This window comes from Phaethon aethereus (assembly GCF_964289735.1).
Source record: "Phaethon aethereus genome assembly, chromosome: 1".
Taxonomy (NCBI): Eukaryota; Metazoa; Chordata; class Aves; order Phaethontiformes; family Phaethontidae; genus Phaethon; species Phaethon aethereus.
Window position 1 is genome coordinate 174,336,640 of NC_138575.1, and position 13,490 is coordinate 174,350,129.

The 13,490-nt window shown below is 34.2% G+C and overlaps 1 protein-coding gene across 1 annotated transcript in view; it reads left to right on the plus strand.

Moving 5' to 3' along the window:
* The window catches only part of MYCBP2 (MYC binding protein 2), a gene marked incomplete at its 5' end in the record, with an annotated part of 223,888 nt that overhangs the window by 142,752 nt on the left and 67,646 nt on the right, over positions 1-13,490 (plus strand). The window contains 5 exons of the mRNA XM_082013861.1: positions 243-358; positions 2,390-2,487; positions 5,719-5,835; positions 6,613-6,753; positions 12,880-12,954. Coding sequence (XP_081869987.1) covers positions 243-358; positions 2,390-2,487; positions 5,719-5,835; positions 6,613-6,753; positions 12,880-12,954 — 547 coding nt within the window. The remainder of the gene's footprint in view (positions 1-242; positions 359-2,389; positions 2,488-5,718; positions 5,836-6,612; positions 6,754-12,879; positions 12,955-13,490) is intronic.

Genomic DNA, 13,490 nt, shown 5'->3' on the forward strand with positions numbered 1-13,490 from the left:
TTTAATGTTGCTTCCTTATTTGTATTATCTACTCTCTGAATGTGTGCTTTCATCATTTGCTGTAAATAAATGTACTATAGAATTTCATAACTTCTAAATAATATGGGATTAGTACATTGGATGGGAAAAAAACGGTATTTAGATGATCTGAAAGGAAAAAGAAATAGTTTCCAAACTATTGCAAATTACTTTCAAGACGACAATAATTGTTTAATGATTCTATTTGTTTTGTTTATACCTAGACCCAGTGAAAACATGTTGATCAGAGTCAATAATGATGGTACATACTGTGCAAACTGGACACCTGGAGCTGTTGGTCTCTATACCATCCATGTTACTATAGATGGCATTGAAATAGGTACTTAATTTTCACTACACAGAATTTCACTACAGAATTTTATATCCTGTTTGTATACCAATAAATGTATGTCTTGGTGTTCATAAGATTTAGTCTTAAAGTTCAAAGCAAAATCTAGCACATGAGTTTTGGTTCAGAAGCTTTCAATCTAATTCCCTCTTCTTTCTCAAAAAAGACCACAGCTATTCTCTCCTTGAAATAGGAAGATATTTGGCAATTCATGTATTTATAATGTGGTTGGACTACAAGATTAATAGAGTTTCTTATTCTCTACTCTCAATGTTGCAAGACAAATGTCTTGTTTCAGTGACAAGAGAGTGACAGAGATGTATAGTTAAAAGGCAAAAAGAAGCACTGAAGAACCTAGGAACAGGGGAAGTTGTTCTTGACCACCATGCAGGAGTAAATAATGTAATTTCTTCTGTGGAAAATTGAGAAAGACTGGTCTTAACTGGAACTCTATTGTGAAGTTTCAATTATTTGTACTAGTTTTAAATGCTTTGGGTTTCTTTCCTCCTGAAAATCTTTTAGCTGTCTTGCTGGTCCTAGGGACTATAGTATGCCATGGAAAGATTCCCCCTTCAAAAAAATCTGTATCTTGAATTGTCCCTTGTTAGTCTTATTGGTGGTATGGTGAAGATGGTAGCAGAGGCATTGCAGTTAGGCCAAGAGCTCATAGGAGGGTTTAAGCAAGTTCACCAGGACCAGCAATTCCTCTTTCCCAATACTGTACAGCACCTTTTGTAAATACATGAAGTAATACTCACAAATACACATAACATGCATGAGTTTTGGAATGTGATACTTAGTTTTGTGTGTTACCTACAGAAGGTAAGATTAATAAAAGATGGTTATTAATAGTTATCTTTGTTCCTCAAACCGGAACATTTTCATTCATAGGAGCTTCCAGTGTACTTGATTGTATTTTTTCCTAGTGTGTTGTTCCAGGAGACAAAATTTACACCATAGTTTAAATCAGCTGTTGTTACATTTTTACACAGTTTCTAACATTTTCATTCATTGCGTAGGTTTAACTTTCTGAAATGCTAGAATAGACTTGTTACCCCTAGTTATTAAACAGGTGTGAGTATCCTTTAATACTTACCTATGCCATCTTTCTTCAAAGTTAGTTCTACTCTGGTTCAACCATAGTATCATACTACCCCCAACCAACAGGTTTATCAACTAGGTCTGGTTGCTGCTTCTCAAGTTGTTGCTCTTCAGAGGATCAACCTGTAAAATTAGACAAAAACCCAAAAAGATCTGCCAAGGCTATTAAGTTGTTATAGTTTGGTTTTAATGGTGATTGCTGAAACAATTTCTTTTAAGATTATTACTCAAGGTTATATCCATCTATTACTTAAGCTTGAACTGTTTCTTTGCATGTATTTTTCTTCATGATCTGAGAATTTTACTGTGGTGAGATGTTTACCAGCATCATCTGGTTTAATAACAGTGTTGGTAATTAAAGATGCTGGCTCTTTACGTTATAGGCCTTTTCTGATTGTGTTACTTGGATTCAGAAGCTCTTACTTGTTTCTCACATTTTGGGATTAGCATCTGCAACAGTATAGCATGCATAAGCTATTGTCTCTCCAGGAGCTTTTACTTGTACCCCTCAAATATTTAACTCTTCCGTGTTCACCATTCCTTGAAACATACCCCTACAGACATTATTAGGATACAAAATTGCCTAATAGTGCTGTGTACACAAGGTATGACATGTATCTATTAACAATATGAAATTATATATCTAATATATATAATAATATAATGTAATATAATAGTATATGTAATAATATAATATATATCTCTATATATGTAATTTATATTTCCACATGTGAAGATACAAATGTTGAGAAAGTAATACTTGGCACCATGAAGTAACTGCAAGTGTTGTTTATGGCAGACAGATAAGAGAGTGGTTATTTTGCCTACTCTGAGTTGTAGCACAGATAACCTGTAGTTACTCTTTGACTGGTATATCCTCTTATTTTATTTTTTTTAAACTTAGTCTTTGTTTACTTACAGATGCTGGACTAGAAGTGAAAGTAAAAGATCCTCCGAAGGGAATGATACCTCCTGGAACCCAACTTATTAAACCAAAAGCAGAACCTCAGCCAAACAAGGTTTGGAGAACTGAAAAAACCCCAGCAAACAGTTAGTTATAGTTGGGTGGGATTTTATTGTTATTTAATACATACTTTACCATGTTATAGTGGTACAGGACTTAAGGATATTTGCAAATCACTTTAATGTGCTAAATGGAATGAAATGTATACACTGGATAAAGTGAAAGATACTCATTTCGTTTTCTTTCTGTTTATCCATTAATAAAACTGTTAGAAGCTCTACAGAAACTGCCTTACTCTTGGCTTGTCACACATTGTGCAACCATTATGAAAGCCACAGAGTGTGTTCTGCACTGTTATTAGTTCTTTGACATTGTACTATGAAAATAATTGTACAAAGGGCTTTACAAAGATTTTGTTTGTTTTGTGATAAGGATCTTTCTTTAGTCAACATAAAATCCAAAATTAGTTTCTTTAGTGATATCTTCCTTCTTAGAACATCATGATTTTATTTTTAAAAGTTATTCTTTCTGTAGCTTTTGAATTCCTCATTTCACCTTTTCATTCCACCCTCAAGGACTAAAGTAGACACAAATAATGGAGGAATGATGAAAGGTCGTGTGGCAGTGGTATAAGGAAAATGCCCAGATGAGGGAACCATCTTCCACTTCCTCTTAGATGAAAAGGAAGGGATATTAAATGAGGCACTGAGTCTTTCTTTTTATGGAATAAACCTGTATTTACAAAATGTGGAATTCTGAAATATCACAAGGTTGTATTTCCCTGTCTTATTACATCTGCAAAGGTGGCTAAGAAATACATGGCTCCAAAAAGGATCAGGTGTTTGCCAAATTCTTACCTATACAGCACATCCTGATTTATTTGTTTTCCAACTTCCTGAATAATCTAGAGAAAGTAACTTTTTGGTACAGTTCCCCAGCCTGTAAATGCGTCCAGTGTCTGCTTCTGCCACTAACAAGATTCTTTTCCCTGCACCCGCACCTCAAAACAAAAATAATATATTTATCTTTAGTTTCCACACAATTTTTTTATCCCTCATTGCATTTTTTTTAAAAAAAAACTTTTAGGCTTTCTCCCTTCTTTTGGAAGGGAGACTTCCTTGTTACTTATTATTATTATACAATTATCTTAATTGCAACTCCCAATTCGTACTGAGTGAGATTCATCTCACAGAACTTCATGATTTCTCCGTCCAAGCTGATCATCATGTGGTGCTTGCTGTCACCAAAGTGAGAGAAACACCTGGTCTAAGATGAGATAAATTGCTAGATGGAAGTGCTGTCTGTCTTTTCAGTTGTTACAGTGAGAATTGAGGTGACCGGTTCATACATAATAGCGACATTTTGTCAAGTAACAGTCTTCATGACAGTTAAAAATCCTTGACAAAGGTTAGTCCTCTGGTGTTCTGAGGCATTACCTAGTGTTTAATCATCCCCCTGTGTTGTTCTGCTTGCACGTCTTGTTTCTTGTTCCGAGTTGTAGTCTCTTTGGAAGAGGAGCCATCTTTCTGCGCTGTGAGGTGCATTTCTTTTCAGGCGCACCAAGTGTGGAAGGCACAGCAACCAAGCTCTCAAACTGCTGTGTGCTGTGAGGGAGATATACGTGTCGTTATGCCTTTCTGCATTAGTCACTTCTTTTTAGTTGGAGCCCAGTTTGTGTATGCTCCATGGAAGAACTAGCTATGCGTGTGTTACAGACAGTTACTGAACAGTTGTGCCATAGAGAAATAATCCAAGTGAAGATGTGTTATATCAGGAAGACAACTCAGACAATTAAGTTTTTCATGGTGGTCAGAAATGAGCATAAGAGAACATTTCATCTGTTTGTTGTTGTGTTGTCTGGCAGTGGATCTGATCCCTAAACAGTTTGTAGTTCCAACTTGAAGTTTTCTATTAACTAATTAGCTGCTGCAAAGTGGAAAAATGCTCTTTCCAGGTCTATGCATATCCAAACCTTGAATGTGAGTTGTTCTTCCTCTTCAGTTTTTAATCAGAGTTCTAGCCAAACCATCATATGATATCCTGAAGTAACATTTTGCAGTATTAATGCAGGGACCCTTAATTTGCAAGGCTTTGTTTATAGGCTTATCTATGTTGAGAATGCTGTTAGCAGTGATTCAGCCTTACAGTTTTACCTTGGACCTTGGAAGTCTTAGTTTTACCTGTAGCAATTTTAGAGAAATCCAAATCCTTGGAGTAACAGGATTCCTAGTAAGCAAAACCTTGCACATTTGGAGTAAGTTACATTTGAAATTCTTTACATGCTTCTGTTGTGGGTTGTTAGGTTTTTTTTAGACTTAAATACCATTTCTTAAAAAAAATAATTTCTTTAGGAAATAAAAAAGAATTCATGGACTTAGCTGTTACCTTTTATTACCTTTTCCTGAGTTTATTCTTTCCATATCATTCTGTGCTTTATGTTAAGTTAAAGATTAAGTCCATACTTCAGTTGATACTTTTTTCAGTTTTACATGTGGAGTTTGAAAATAATTTTCCGAGAAAAAGGTTTTAACACCACAGGCATAGAATATATGCACTTCTTAAAATCGGAAACCAAAAGGATGGCTTAAGTTTGTTCTCTATGGGACAGGTACCTGATAATGTGTTTGAATCGTGAAAAAGTGATAGTGAATAACAGCTCGGAGATTTTGGGGGCTTGTAGTAAACCAGACTATTAACAAGGAGCATCTGATCTAACCTTCCTGTGCCAAAGGGAGAAACTATTCAAATAGCTATTAGAAAAATAAAGTAGAAAGATGTGTTCTTTTTCTATTTTTAAATGGCTATTTAAGCTCTTTAGCGAAGGAACATATCCAAATTTTGGCCCAAAAGCTGACTAAACAGAATGTTATGGTAGCGCAACTGAGAACTGGTAATCCCAGGATGATCAGTTTACTGGAAATACTAAATTTGAAAAGGCAAAACTTTGGAAGACAAAAGGCAAAAACTTTGAAGAATTAATAAAAAGGAGGGGTTGTGGTGCAGTTAAAAGAATTGGAAGGTTGAAACTGAATATTGTGTGCTATAACAGAGAACTTTCCAAGACTGACTCAATGCACTTTTAGGGTTTTTTTTAATATTGTGATTTTATTGGTTACAGTAAAAAAGTGAAATTATACACAGCGGCTGTGGGAAACTAGCAACAAACTGTAACTCTAAGGCTGCCATCTCGTCACTAGCATTTCAGAATCTGTTAAACCTATTTCTTTTACTCTGAGAGCTCTGTTCCAATTTTTCCTTCCTTACTGTCTTCCTTTGCTTCTCTTAGGTTCGCAAATTTGTGGCCAAGGACAGTGCAGGGCTTCGTATCCGTAGCCACCCTTCCCTTCAGAGTGAGCAAATAGGCATAGTGAAAGTCAATGGATCCATCACTTTCATTGACGAGGTAATTAATGAGACATTTCTGTTGAAAATTGGGCTAAGATGTAAAGTTAATTCATGCAAATAATGTTTTTTTCATGTTTAGATGTTGACATACATAATTTAAGAATGTAAGAGTATAAATTGCAAAAATCTAAATATTTACTAATTTAGTTTTTCAAGCTGTCATTTCCTTTTAATTTACTTACTTGAAAACTTGTGTAACAAACTTTTGAGACTCTGGACTAAGGAAGCAAAATTCCTAGAGTTCATCTTATAATATCTCTAAGGATTTAGCTGTTCATGACTTAACTATTTCAACTCTACACAAAAATTCAGAAGTAGGTGTCATTTTCCTTACATCTTTCACTTACACTTCTGAAAGATCAGTTGTGTGTTAGACTACTATGCATGTATTTTTCTTGCAATAACTTCATATACAAGGAATAATTTTGCAATTTACTAAGTTATGTCAGCAGTGGAAAAATGGAAAGTGGGGAACTTAGGAAGCTTATGAAGGCTTGGCTTCCTTTCTTCTTTTCTCTCAAAGCAACTCCTATTATTGCATGATCTGATTTAAATTTATCTTCACAACTTGCCTTCTAAAAAGATATGTTTCCCATTGCTTTGAAATTCTGGTTTTGTTGATATTCCTCTTTAACTCTTCTTACATTCTATCAGCATAGTGAAGATCATTACTTCCTTGCTACTATTGTCTGTTTGTCTAAAGTCTGTTAATCCTTACTAGCTACAGAACAGTTACAGGAGGGCATGGCTCGTTTTTGTTGCTTGTTTCCCATAGATCCACAATGATGATGGTGTTTGGCTGAGGCTGAATGATGAGACAATAAAGAAGTATGTTCCTAACATGAATGGTTACACTGAAGCCTGGTGTCTCTCTTTTAACCAACATCTTGGCAAGAGCCTTCTGGTACCTGTTGACGTAAGTAAAAGGTGCCTTTGAAAAAATATCCAAAAGTACACTCTATCCTCATTACAAGACTTTCTTTAATTAAGGCTGCAAATGAGTCCTGAGGTAAACAATATTTTAATTACCAAATACTACCTTATATGTGCTTGCATTTTTGAGGGCTATTGTGTAATGAGGGTGGAGTGTAGAAAGGCTTTTTACGTTGAAGGCTTTTCTCCTTGAAGAGAAACCAAAGTGCAAGGATGGCTATAACAGTGTACAAAAGTATAATCATGGAAGGTTATGGTCTGCACCAGGCGTTCTTGATGCAAGATGTCACTGTCCATAAAGCAGTCTTCTGAAATCATGGGATCAGTGGAGGCTTGCAGCCTGCAGTGAATCAATGTAATTGAGACATTTTTAAAAACTTGAAAAGTTCTTCAGGCTCTGTTGGTTTTTGTGTATATTTTTTGTGTTTTACACCTGAATTCTTGAGCTGTCAATTTAGTAGCTAATCAAAGAATCCCAGAGCATCAAGACTGAATAAAAAATAGAATTTATAATAAGAGTAAGCATAATTTATCAGGATAACTTTAATGGTGATCACTACAATTCAAAGGTTACACCTTTTCTGGAAACAAGATAGAGTTTAAAATAATTTTAAAAAGACAGAAAGAAGAAAGTACATTAGTGAAACCAATGTTTCCCCAAAAAATTATGAAAGTGGAGGCTTTTTCTGGCTCACCTGTTTTTATGTAGTCCCCAGTATGAGCAATACCTTGTTTTCTTCAGGGGGGAATGTGAGAACCAGATCTAATTGCAAAAACAGCTATTTTGATTTGATTTGTCTTACATGAGTGAGTTGCTGCTGCATTTGAAGACAGTTAACAAATATTTGGCCAAATTAAACACCTGCAGACAGTAAGGTTACCCTGTTCATGTTTTCCAGTCATAGAAGAACTACAATAAAGAAGAACACAGAACATAGAACTGAGATATTCCGAGTTCCAGTAAAACTGGACTGTTTGCTACTAGCCAAATCTGGCAATTCATAAATCCCCTGTGGCTACAGCCCATGTTCTGACACACATTGTTATGTGATGCGACTAGATCGTCTTCCTATTCATCCTCTTGTCTATGAGTTATTTGTTGATATAATTCTATTTGGAGATTTCTTTCAAGAAAATCCTTATTTTGAGAATTACTGTAATATAGCATTTGGGAAGCAATTGATTTCTGTACTCAGCTATCAGTCACTCAAACATTGACAACGGGCATATTTATCTAGTTTGTTGTAGAATATATGAAAACATGGAAAAAATTTAAGCTTTGCTTAAAATCTTGCTTGTATTTTTTGTCGTAGAAATTCATAGTCATTAGAGAATTGCTATATTATACTTTCAGAAAATATTACTATTTGTATGCAGCAGTTGAATTTTACCTATTCACCCGTGATAAAAGTGAATTCGCCTTGACTAAGTAGTTAACTTCAGTAAATATTGTAAGTTAGGGAGGATATTACATTCTGTTAGATTTTTTGTTTTTGTTTTTTAGTTTAACTATTTCTAATACTTTTTTACTTGCTGAAGGGAATAGTTTTGAGCTCAGCAGTCACGTATGTGGTTACAAAGAACTTACTGACTCCAGTATACACTTATTTCTAGAGAAGAACAGACCCTGTGCTCCCTGAGAAAAGCCTGAAAGGAAATGGCTGTCATAAATAATTGAGCATTCAGTCTTGATAATATGAACTTGATAGCTCAAATTGCACTTGAATAAGTAGGTCAGGTACAAGGAAATATGAAAAACAGCATTTAATTATGATACCTTTCACTCTGTGCTTCTGTAAAGTTCAGATAAAATATTATCTTTTTTTCTCAAACAGTGCTGTGAATTAGTTCTGATATCATTTAGACTATTAGGAGCTGGTAGATACGCCTAATTTTCCTTTAACTAACCGGTTACATTGCACCTTTAATGACACAAGGTAAAAGTCGCATGCTTGCTTAGCTTCTGATCAGTAAGCAGCAGTGGCCGACATAGCAAAAGCCTTACAGAAGCAACTATTACAACAATATGGCTATGTAGAATAAGACATGTGTTTTCAGCTAGTTTCAGATGGAAGGTTTCTTTGCATCTCTCATATTTTCAAATTTTTGAAAGGACTTGGCATGTTCTGAAACTATTTAATTTCATTATGACCATATTTAAGCATTAAGATTTGTTGCGTTGATTTGTAATAATAAGAGGAAAAAAAGGCCTTTCTTTCTTAAAGGCCTCAAAACAAAAGTCAAGGTTCAGTGGCTTACTTTTGAATGCCTTAGTCTTTACTGTGTGCTATTCTAGCATTATGTACCACAGAACTTGATGAAATTCAATAACATCTTTTATAAGCTCCTGATTTTTATAGCTTAGCCTGAACTCCTTTACCTGTTAAATCTTGATCACATAAAGTGATACTGCTTTCTTGGTAGAAAGTTTTAAAATAAAATCCCTTTTACTAAGTTGATAATATTTTTTAAAATGTGGTGTTTTTCTCTGAATTGTCCAAGAAAAGACCTGTATTTGTAAGTTGTCAAATTTGATCAGTGCAGTCCTCTAGCAGTGAATGACTCATGTGGCAAAAGATATTCAATTAAGTAATAAATGCTGAAGGTTCTGTAGATTAAATTGTGAAATAATCCATATCTGCTCCTGTTCAATTGATTTGGGCAACTGAATGACATGATGAGCAGAATGTAGTAAAAAAATCTGTTAAAATACAAGTGTTTTGTAATTCAAAGCTGTTTTACCAGTATTGGCTTCAGAAAAAGGAAACAGACTGGAAAAAGTCCCTCATGTGACTGAAAATACAAATGGAAAATTAAATGGCTGAATTAGTCATTGTATTCCCTGTTCAAATTAATGTCATATTACTTTTATTAGACTCCATTTTTATTCCACTCACGAGTGTGCAGACTTGGCAAGTCCAATTACATTACTCTGTCACATTTAAACATACAGGCTTTTTGTAATCATCCCTTAAGTAAATAAAATCTCTCACTACATTTTGTAAAATATGTAAAAAGTGCATTTTTAAAAGAAAGATTTGATTATTTAATTATTCTTTTTCATCACTGTATTAATTGAACAATGAACAAAAAAAACAGTGGAGGTTTTCAGCAATGTTAATTTTGGCCTCTTTTTCCCTTGACATGTATATTGTATTCACATTTTATGTTTATTTGTTAACATCACCTAGATATTTTATGATACAACAAACATTGAGTATCTTAGATCTCCTAAATACACTGTTTCTGTGTGTTTTGATCAAAGCTATTACATTTAAAGATAAATGATTATAGGAAAGCAGAGATCCGTTGTAGTTACCAGACTTATTTGAGCTGTGGTCATTTCCTTCTTAGAAAATCTGCGTAGTTGAATCTGTTCCTTTTGTTGCTCATTGATCTAAAATTGTACATCCAATCCATTGTAGGTAATATTATTATGAGACTATGAATTTAATAGATGGTGATTTTGGATAAGCTGCTTGCATCCCTGGTACTTATTTTTCCTTCCGTCTTTGTGACATTCAGTTAACTGTTTTTGAAAAAATACTTGTTAAGTTCCTTACACGGACAGTGACGTATTCATGCTTACACCCAGTACTTAGAAGAAAGGTACATACAACATAAAACCATACACACTAGGAAGAAATAGAATTTTATCTTTGTTAAGCTCTGGAACTTGACTTTTTAAAAATAATTTGTAAATATGTGGTTTTTACTTCATTTTAAGTGTAAAACTTTGTTATAAGGAATATTGTACCCTGCTGTCTAGTTATATAATTATATTCCCCAATCACCATAGGCAAGCAGGATTGAGAATCTGCAAGTTTTTCAAGCCATTATTGCAGTGGAAGAAAGAACCAAAATTAGTATGTAGACTGTAGTGTTTGATCACAGATCAATGGTGCTATAGAAACATTGAAGGACATTCACAAGATATTTCTACTATCATTTCAGGCATGATGGAAGGCAATTGGAGAGTAAGACTAATGTCAGGTTAAATGTAGAGATGGTTGCTTAAGTTAAGCCTTAGCTTTGAAAAATAATATTAATTGAGATTTTAAATGCTTCTTAATGGTCTGCTAATTTTGGTGGTGAAATGAAGTAATTTCTATTTTTTCTTTTTAATTTCTGAAACTTAAATTTTACTGGAAAAAGTATGAATTCCTGCCTGTAATTATTTTTAGATTTTGGAAGGGAAAGCTTGAAAGGAAAAAATGAACTAAATAACTAAATCTGCAGATGGTACCCTAAGGACTAAATATGAAGCTTATATGTAGTAGTTTATTCAGAGTGAAAACTTAATTCTCAAATACATCCCTGATCTATTCATCTAAACTGGTGTATAGTGTACTAATAGCCAGGAAGCTATAAAGCTCACAGAGCAGAGGAGAGCTTCTAGTTTGATATACTCGGTATTGCTAAGCCAGCATGGTTCCACTTCACTGCTGTTGGTTTCTTTTGTATGTTTTGCACATAGCTTTATAACGTACAAAAATTGATCTTTGAAATGATACTTAAATATTTTAGGTATGGATAGTCCATGTTTTTCTGTACAGTAGAATTCCATCACAAAATATGAGATATGCTGCCAAGTAATATAGTTAGTCCATTAAACTACATTGGATGCCTATGAAGTATACTCTCATTAGGGAAAAGTAGGCTTTTTATAGTTGTCATAGTTTTATGTCAAATTGATAAACCTTTACTCTGCTGGTCTTCCTACCTAACACCCTCCCCACCTTACCCAGTGCCCCAACACACATTTCACTGGAGCATTAGTACCTCTTTCAATTTTGGGTAGAGGTACTAAATTCTAAAGAAATGCTGGTGTTTGACAATTTCCCTGTTTTTGTCAGAATTGGAAATGATTTGCGTTACTGGAACTTCATGTAAGCAGAAGTTTTGCAAACAGTATATAGCTAGATGATTTGCTTCTACCATGAGTTAGAAGTCTGGATTTCCTAATTTTAACATCTTAATGTTTTTTCAAGGAGTACAGAGGAGACATGCCAAGAGTGTTTCGTACTTGTTTCTGCTTAAAAGGATTCATTGCCTTTTCTTTAACTACTGTTAAATTTTAATGTGACTGCTGTCTAGGGATTTCACTTGGTTCCCCTATCAGGATGGGGATAGGAAATAAGATTTTGATACCTCTGTTCATATAGACAAAATCTTTGCCAAAGGGATTCTGTCATAAATACCAATTATTAATACTACTATATATATGTACTACTAATTCTTTCATTTGTCAGGAACAGTAAAAATTTCTTTTGAAATTACTAGAAACCAGTTTGTGGAGAAAAGATGGCTGCTTCTTCATGTTTTCCAGTGATGAAAAAATGCTGTCCTAGCTGTTCTGTGGGAGGAAAAAATATACAGAATACAGTGCTTATTTCTGTAGCACAGGCAGTTGGTTATAAAATTAATGAAAACTCTCTGGCAGCTCCATTTGTTTTTTTATATTTCATAGTAAACTGGTAAATGCATTGTATATTTTATAAAGCTAATTAAATCTTAGTGATCGTTCTCCTTACAGCACTCTGAAATATTTGTCTCTGGTAAAGAGTCGATTTTGATGTTCAAACTGATGAAATTGTTCTGTGCAAGTGACTTCCCTGCAACACTAGTGAGCTTAGCACTTCTCCATCTTTTAAGTTTTGACTTGGTGACTAAAAGTTCATGTGCAGTTGTCCTACAGTAATTGACGTTATCTTTCAGAACAGAAGACTGTCTTGCTATAAAACTGGTTTGTGGTGGGACCAACTACTGTTTCATTGTGTGGGATTTTTCTGTGCATGAAGTCTCAAGCTTTATAAGAAATGTCTGGCTCTAATTTCAGTAAATGGCATGACACACTACATCCATTTCGAGCTTTTGACATAATAAACTGTTTTTGTTTAATGGATGATTTGCCATGGTGAGCAATGGACTCAAGTGACTTGTTTAGGAAAACAAAACTTTCCCATTTTGCAAAACATCCTACCAGTAAATTTATTTGTGAAGAAAATTTGCATTATAGTACTTCGAGCTTCTTCCTCCGATGTTTCTTTGTTCCCATTTCTTTGTTGATATATATGTCTTTTTTTTGTTTTTAAACTTTGTTGCTCAGAATGTCTTTAATGCTAGCCAAGGAGTAAGGGGTTTGGACTTTTTTTCATGGACTTCCAAAGCTTTACCCCCTAAGGTGAGTTAAATGACAGGAACAGTCACACTGTGTCTCGTGTTTTCAGATTGTACCTTATGACTCAACTTTAACACTAAATATTCTTTGAAGTCTGTTTGAGTTATTTTTACAGGAAGTAGCAGGTTTGCATAGAATGCTATGTCTGTGTCTCTTCCTTTAGGATGAGAAAAAATACCAGGGCAGAGGATTGAATTTTCATTCATTCATAAGTAGCACTCTCCTTTTTTAACAAACCAAATTATAAATATAGAGAGGTGGCCTAGTAACATAATAAAGGTTTTCATTCTATTTTTGATGCAGAATGTACTAGTAATTTTTTGTTGCTGTTATTGTAGGATACACATTAAGTTGCAGCATCTAAGAAGATGATATTTGTATGTATGAAGCCACAAATACTTCATAAATATTCAGCCCATTCTTAACCTTTTTTAAAATTATACAATTATAGGAACAAGTTATGTACAGTTAAGCAGTTTAAATTATCTACAGAAGTGCTTGTCTAAATCTCTTTGCAGCCCTGTAATGATTTTGAGGTC